The sequence below is a fragment of the Cryptomeria japonica genome, chromosome 4 (genome assembly GCF_030272615.1).
Source record: "Cryptomeria japonica chromosome 4, Sugi_1.0, whole genome shotgun sequence".
NCBI classification, from domain to species: domain Eukaryota; kingdom Viridiplantae; phylum Streptophyta; class Pinopsida; order Cupressales; family Cupressaceae; genus Cryptomeria; species Cryptomeria japonica.
Genome location: NC_081408.1, coordinates 399,364,021 through 399,371,179, shown reverse-complemented (window position 1 = coordinate 399,371,179; position 7,159 = coordinate 399,364,021). Strand labels below are relative to the sequence as shown.

Here is a 7,159-nt window from a genome sequence, read left to right as displayed (position 1 = left end):
AATGCATATACATGTTATGATTTATATGCACCTTAAAGTGGGGGAAAAATTTAATCATGAAATTCACACTCATGCCAATTCTCATTTACTTTTGGGCCTATTGTGATGGGATGATTTAATACAACTACAAATTGACAAATGACACACTCTTGTGTAGAGTTGGGTCTATTCCTAGATTTGTCATCCTTCTCCTTTTACACTCATTGCATATATTTGACCCTACCAATATTTGAATATATCTCCTTACATTTTACATTTAAGTACACTTGTTTTTTCCTCCCATGGCTAGACATTCATTCTCTATATTGATATTAGTGTTTCCTTATCTTGGGTCAATACTTTGGTGACACACTCAACAATGTCAAGTCTTGAAGTTAAAAAATCAAATTCAATTTTTTTAACTCTCACTTTTTTTTTCGCCTACATGTAAGTTTGTATCAAATGCATAACATGTGCATTGAATATCAAAAGGGGAATCATATGCATTACAAAATAAGACAACATTATACAAATCTTTCAATTTGGAGCACTAAAAGGAACCTAATTTGCATTAGAGTCACTTGGGTGATCTATGTTATTTGAGTTTTTTACTTTCAACCATTTTCATGAATATAAGACGGTCCAATCAAGGCGGTTGACCTAGGAGAACATAACCTTTGCAATTTGATGACTTCCTCAAGGTATTTTTAAATATCACTAACCCTTGATTATCAACAAAAGATAAAGATCATAATAAATCGAGGAGTAAAAGTGCACCTTTCTTCAAATTAGATCTACATGTTACATGACATATTTAAGTTGTGTAAAAGTGACCTAAAATTGTGAGATTGACTTGTATGAAAGTTAGAGACTTTAATCATACCAAAACATTCTCCAAATAAAAGAATCATGTTCAATCCCAAAACAAAACATATTTTAGTATGACATCAAAATTTATACTCTAGTCCAATTACTTTTAAAACTAAAGACTTTAAACCTTCGAAGTTAAATTAACATTTTTTTTTCAATTATCTTTTCACAATAGTGAATTTTGCTTTAATCAAGGTTGATCCATCGTGAGCTGCATGCATTCATTTAATTAGCGTAGATTAAACATTAGGAAATGTTATTTCCCTTAACATTATTCAAGCTAATCGAAAGGGGAAACAAATAAATTCAAATTCCACGTCAGACTGATCCATATAAATAATTGTCGTAAAATTAGTATATTTAAATTTGTAATTTAGCTAATTAAAAAAGGAATTCTACCGAGTTGAAATTTGTGCTGGACTGCTTACACTTGTTTGAAAGAGAACTTTTCTCAGACCCTGACAACAAATGCCCTCCATAACAGGTCAACAATAATGCGTTGATCAATTACGCTCTGCGCATTCCACACTGCTTCGATTTCATGATCGAGAAATTCTCGACCAAAAAGTTCTGCTGCTGCTGCTGCTGCTGGAATGGCATGGTTTCATTTGAAGTTTTGATTGATATGAGATGATGCCACCTAAGCAGCACCAAACCCTAAGAGATTCTGACAATCCGTAGGGGTTTAATACTTTGATTGATAGTTGGTGAATGATTATCTATAGGGCATCCACAATTTGTTTGAACTCTGGTTTGCTGTTTAGGGGGTAAATGAGGAGGGGTAGGTGAGATGAGGGATGTTTTCGTGGTTGATGAAAGTGGTGGCGGCATGCTGGCGGCCTGTCCGGCAGTATGCGCGAATGAATGAGGATGAGGGCGGTCACAATGACGAGCTGCTGTGGTACAAAGACATTTGCCAGCATGCCTGTGGAGAATTCTCCTTTGCGGTTGTGCAGGCGAATGCACTGGTGGAGGATCAAAGCCAGGTCGAGACAGGCCCGCACGGCACTTTTGTTGGCATTTATGACGGCCATGGCGGACCCGAAGCCTCCCGCTTTGTCAGCGATCATCTGTTCCTGCATCTCATGAGTACGGATATCTCGCCTCAATTTACTCATTTACCTCATTTGATTGAATGCCAAACTCATAGCTGAGTAGCAGTGTTTGTATTCCAGAAAATTTTTATTGCTCTTGCAGAATTTGAAGCCCAAATTCTTACTTAATTTATTAAGAACATCAGGTTTTCACAGTGCTTGAGTAGATGAAACAAATGTTTCATCCTGATGATGGATTGCACCATAGGCAGTGTGGTCTAATGGCCTCTATATTAACTCCGATGACATTCCAGTCGGCAGCCATAGGATTGAATTGAAATCTTTCTCGGGAAAATAGGAATTTTTAGCTTTAAAATTTTAGAGATGGGGCTGAAGTTTCTTTCACCACGGACTTTAATGTCTGATAGTTTGCAGCGTGCGTAACATTTTTTATTTTAAATTTAATTTCTATTTATTTTTAATTATTATAACTTCTCATCTTAAATTTTTTCACGTCCACTTAAAATTTCTTAACATTTTATTTAATAAAATCTAGGGACCCCTCCTAATTTTCCTCAGCAACACCCTCTAAATTTTCACAACTATGACCCTAAATATGAATGAAAAACGGTCTGTGAAAAAATGCAATGAAACTTACACTTCAGAATTAATAATCAGTAATAATTAAAACAAAATGTATAATAATTCTGATGAGATAAAATCAAAATTTCAGATTTTCTTTTATCTGCTTTGATTTGTAAAAGTCAATTATATAATTTTTGACATTAATTAGAAGGCAAATATACATCCACCCAAAAGAAAAATAGATTCTTATAATAAAAAGACTTATTACTAATAAACATATTTACTTGCTCGGTCTCCCATTATTTCTTCTGTAATTTAAATGATTTTTTTTTTCCTACAGCTTATTTATCTTTACAATTTTTTCTTTTTAAATATTTTAAGAAATATTCTTGTTGAGCACCTTATTAAAATCTAATGTCATATATAAGCAGAATAGTTGTGTTGAAAAGAACATTTCTCCATGTATTTTAGATAGTTTTTTTGTAAAGATAGATGTGCTAGTTTTTTATCTGCTATGATTGTAAAAGTAAATTATGTTATTTTTGACATTGACTTTAATGCTTTTTTTTAAGACACAATATTTTTACAAATTTTATAAGTATAGAAGGAAAAACAATCCTTCTGATAAAAAACAATGTAAGTTGTATGAATTTTTGGTGTGTACTTTTTCTAAGTTATTTTATGAAAACCTCAACTGCTTTAAAAATATTTCTGTATCTTAGATGCTTTAAATTTTTTCCTAAATACTTTGGTTTGAAGAAAGGCTGAAACTGGGAAAAATAGTAGATTGATCATAAAGTGCTCAGCTTCTTCTGTGGTTCATTGGAAAAATTGCAAAGGTGCAGAAAATCAGCTTTGCATGGGCTTATTTACTAACCTTAGATTATGGAAAGTGATTCCAAACATTAATACAAAATCTTCTATAAAATAAGGAAACATTGTCGACCTTGATGGCCTTAGGGAAGAATTATCCACCCATGTCCACAATCTCCTGTTTCTTTTGTTAAGCTTTGCTTCTCTTTATAAGTCTTACAATAGAGTTGGGTTTGTAAGATTTTGCAAAAGTATGATATCTTAAATAATGTTGCTTGGGACATGGTGAGTCTAGCAAGGCTCTCATAAGTTACTTTACATGGATATAATACATGTTCTTTCTATTCCCCTACTCTTTCACTTTGATTTTCTTTAAGGGTTTGATCTTCACATTTGCTAGCTTTCGAAGCATTTGTTTAAATTCTTGCGTATATGTCCAATGATTATATCTTGAATTTTGCCTATCAATATTTTGATTTTCATTTGATAGTCAGTCCTTCTATTTGTATTCTTTCATTCACCTTGAAGAATTATTATTATAAATGACATATGACCTTTAATTTGCTCTCCCTTGTTGTGACAAATCATCACATCTTTTACTAGTCTGAGAAATCATATCCAGTTTTTATTTTCTTTCCTCCACTCTACTGAAAATGTGTGTAAACCAATTGACACTACTTTGCTCCTCCACTTATGGCACCTGCCTCACTCTTTATGGAAGGTTCATTCAGTCCTAGCAAGTAAAAACTTTAGTCTACAGTATATAGTTTTTTAGTGTTTGTGAAGAACACATGAGACCTGTTATTTCAGTGACCTTAAACATTTTGGACTTTGCTTGTAAACTTGTGGCTGCTTATCTGGTTGTATTTCCTAGGCCCTTTCTGGTTAATAAGCTGACTGGAATATTAGATCATAAAATATGGTATGCAATGGTTAAATTTCAGAGGCACCATTCTTTCAAATGGGTGTATGGATGGAAAGAACAACATCCTCATTAACTTTTTGGCAACTTCAAATGGTGAGATGGTTTTTGAAGTCAATTAGTGCTTTTAACAAAATAAAGATTGCAAACGCTTTGGGCCAAATGTCGGAGGAGGTTGTCTTAAAGATGGGCATAGAGAATGCATTGCAAATTGTCACTGATAATGTGACAACATATATAGTAGTTGGGACATTGTTTCAGGAAGGCATTTGTCACTCTTTTGGACCCCTTGCATGCTATGATCCATCAAGTTTCCTGGACGCGAGGATGGGGGGAATTGTTTCGGGGACAGGATTTTTTGAGGCCATTTTTGGGGACGGCGAGGGACGGCAAAAGAGACGGCTGTATAAAAATATATATACATTATAGAATCATTCATCATATTGACATATACATTATAGAATCCTTAAAACACAACAATCTTTATGTTATCAAATGCTGGATGCATTCTTGTGGATTGTTAGTCTATACTTTCATTGAAACCACAATAAATTGTTTAAAGCATGTACTGTTTATAGTGGCAGACCTGAGGAAATGTCCTTGTGTAATGTCCCCTTTTGGGAGGACACCAAATCTTGCCCAATATACTTGTAGAATTATTGCAGTTATGTACATTCAGTCTGCTGTAATAATTTGGACAGATTCAATTAGATGTTGTTTCGCTCTTTAAATGCACAGGTCTGCTGTTTATATCAATCTGATCTGCTACCTATACTCAGATATATATGTGTGTATGAGAATCCTTTCTATTCCATCAGGTTTGATTCTCTGGTTATTGATTTAATGTTTCCTCTTCTTTTCCTTTGATGCCTGCTTTATTATTGTTTGCAGATTTGTATTTGTGTTCTGATCTCTTTGATAAATGTTCATATCATTCTTCCAGATTTTCTTATAATTATGTTTTAGGTCTGCTCCTGAATCTGCATTTAACGCTTCAGATATTTTTTTCTATTCCATGGATCCTACTGTTATTTTTTTGGTATGCTCGATTAACCATAGGCAATAACTCTTACTGCCCTCCCAACCATAGACGATATATTCGTCTCCCCTTAGCACTCTAATTTATATTGATCTGCATGTTTTGTTATATTGTTATGTTCACCTTTGAATGGGATCACACATCTGAGATCACACATCTCATTATGTATATGTGAGAGATGTCTATACACCAAGGGTCGCCACTCTTCCAAGTGGCACCAATTATTACATTATTATTATAATATAATAATTATTGTATTATCATATAATATAATAATTATACATTATAATATAATTATATGATCACATAATAATATAATTATGTTATCTCATAATAATAATATAAAAATGTTCACAACCTTTGTGATATCAATGTCGGCTTGTGGATTCTGACCACAACTACAATAAAATCAACACTCCCTCTTAGCTAGGGAGGAATCCTACTCGATATTTATATTTAATGAAGCACTTCTTCATTAGGTTGGCCCAAACAAGGATCCAACTTTAGCTATACACATCAACACTCCCTCTTGGCTAGGGAGGACTCCTTGCTCATATCCGAGACATGGAATGACATCCACCATGGCTACTCCCAAAGGGTGGAACAGAGTTCATCATGAATGCACATAACATGATGACATCCATCATGGATACACCCATGAATGAAAAGAATATAAACACAAGTGCCCATCACGGAGTCACTCAACGTGATGTCGTCATCTCATCATGACGGTCACAAAGTGATGTTGTCATGGACTCTCTTACATGACATCCACCTAGCTACTCCCAGAGGGTGGGTCCATCATGGCTACTCCCATGAATGGAAATACAAATGAACACAACCACCATGGCTACTCCCATGAATGGTGAAAGAATAGATATCACCTCACTGTGACATCAACCATTATGGCTTATCCATAGATATCACCTCACATGATATCCACCATTATGGCTTATATATAGATATCCCCTCATGTAATATCCACCATTATGGCTTATCCATAGATATCACCTCACGTGATATCCACCATTATGGCTTATCCATAGATATCGCCTCACGAGATATCAACCATTATTGTGAGATCGTCACCTCACAATGATGGTAAGATGCACAAGTGTTCATCATTGTGAGATCATCACCTCACAATGATATTCACCATGGCTCATCCAGAGGGTAAACACACAAGTACAAGAAAATCACCACGGACTCTCTCATGTAGTGTTGTCATTGCATCACACACATGACATCCACAATGACTCATCTCAGAGGGTGCATCCACCATGGCTCATCCCAGATGGTGGAACAAGGGCTTACACCTCAAACTTCTCTCACAAAGAATAATGCATTAACAAGGGCTTGCATCAACCTTCTGACCTCCTTGTCCAAGGTTACCTCAGATGGTTTGTCAGACTCCCTCTGAAGCTGAAAAATCAGGGTCCCTTTGAATGTTAATTCCTCCTCTTCGAGAAAACGTCTTCAGTCACCAACTCAATCTCATGGCAGCCATTATCAAGGTCTTCCTTCCTTGAATGCAATCTCTGTGCTTCCTGATCCGTCCTGAAAGCATTTCAAAGAGAGATTACAACTAGTTCATAGAACTAACTTATCTGAAGGGAAATATCAATGCTAGAAGCATACAAAGTTCACCATCCCAATGTTATGAATTAACAACTGCATAAGAATTTAAGAACATTATTTCAGAATATAAGCATAAAACACTTATCTCTTTATTGACGATTTCTCAGGACCTATGTCCACATCCACTCTAGGAGGGACACGATCAGGCCGAGCATTCTGCTCTGGCTGACAATCACTGTCAAAATCAGAGTGACTGCAGGTCGATTCCACATTTACTGCTGCAGTCTCATGTTCTCAGATTCATGAATATCTGATGATGAGGTAAGCCATCTAGCTAGA

General features: G+C 35.2%; 1 protein-coding gene across 2 annotated transcripts in view; it reads left to right on the top strand.

Moving 5' to 3' along the window:
• The first annotated feature begins 1,215 nt into the window (after positions 1-1,215).
• LOC131074675 (probable protein phosphatase 2C 25) overlaps positions 1,216-7,159 on the top strand; it is a 91,270-nt gene continuing 85,326 nt past the window's right edge. For both annotated transcript variants that reach the window (XM_058011349.2, XM_058011348.2), the window contains exon 1: positions 1,216-1,938. In XM_058011349.2, coding sequence (XP_057867332.2) covers positions 1,647-1,938 — 292 coding nt within the window. In that variant the 5' untranslated portion in view covers positions 1,216-1,646. The remainder of the gene's footprint in view (positions 1,939-7,159) is intronic.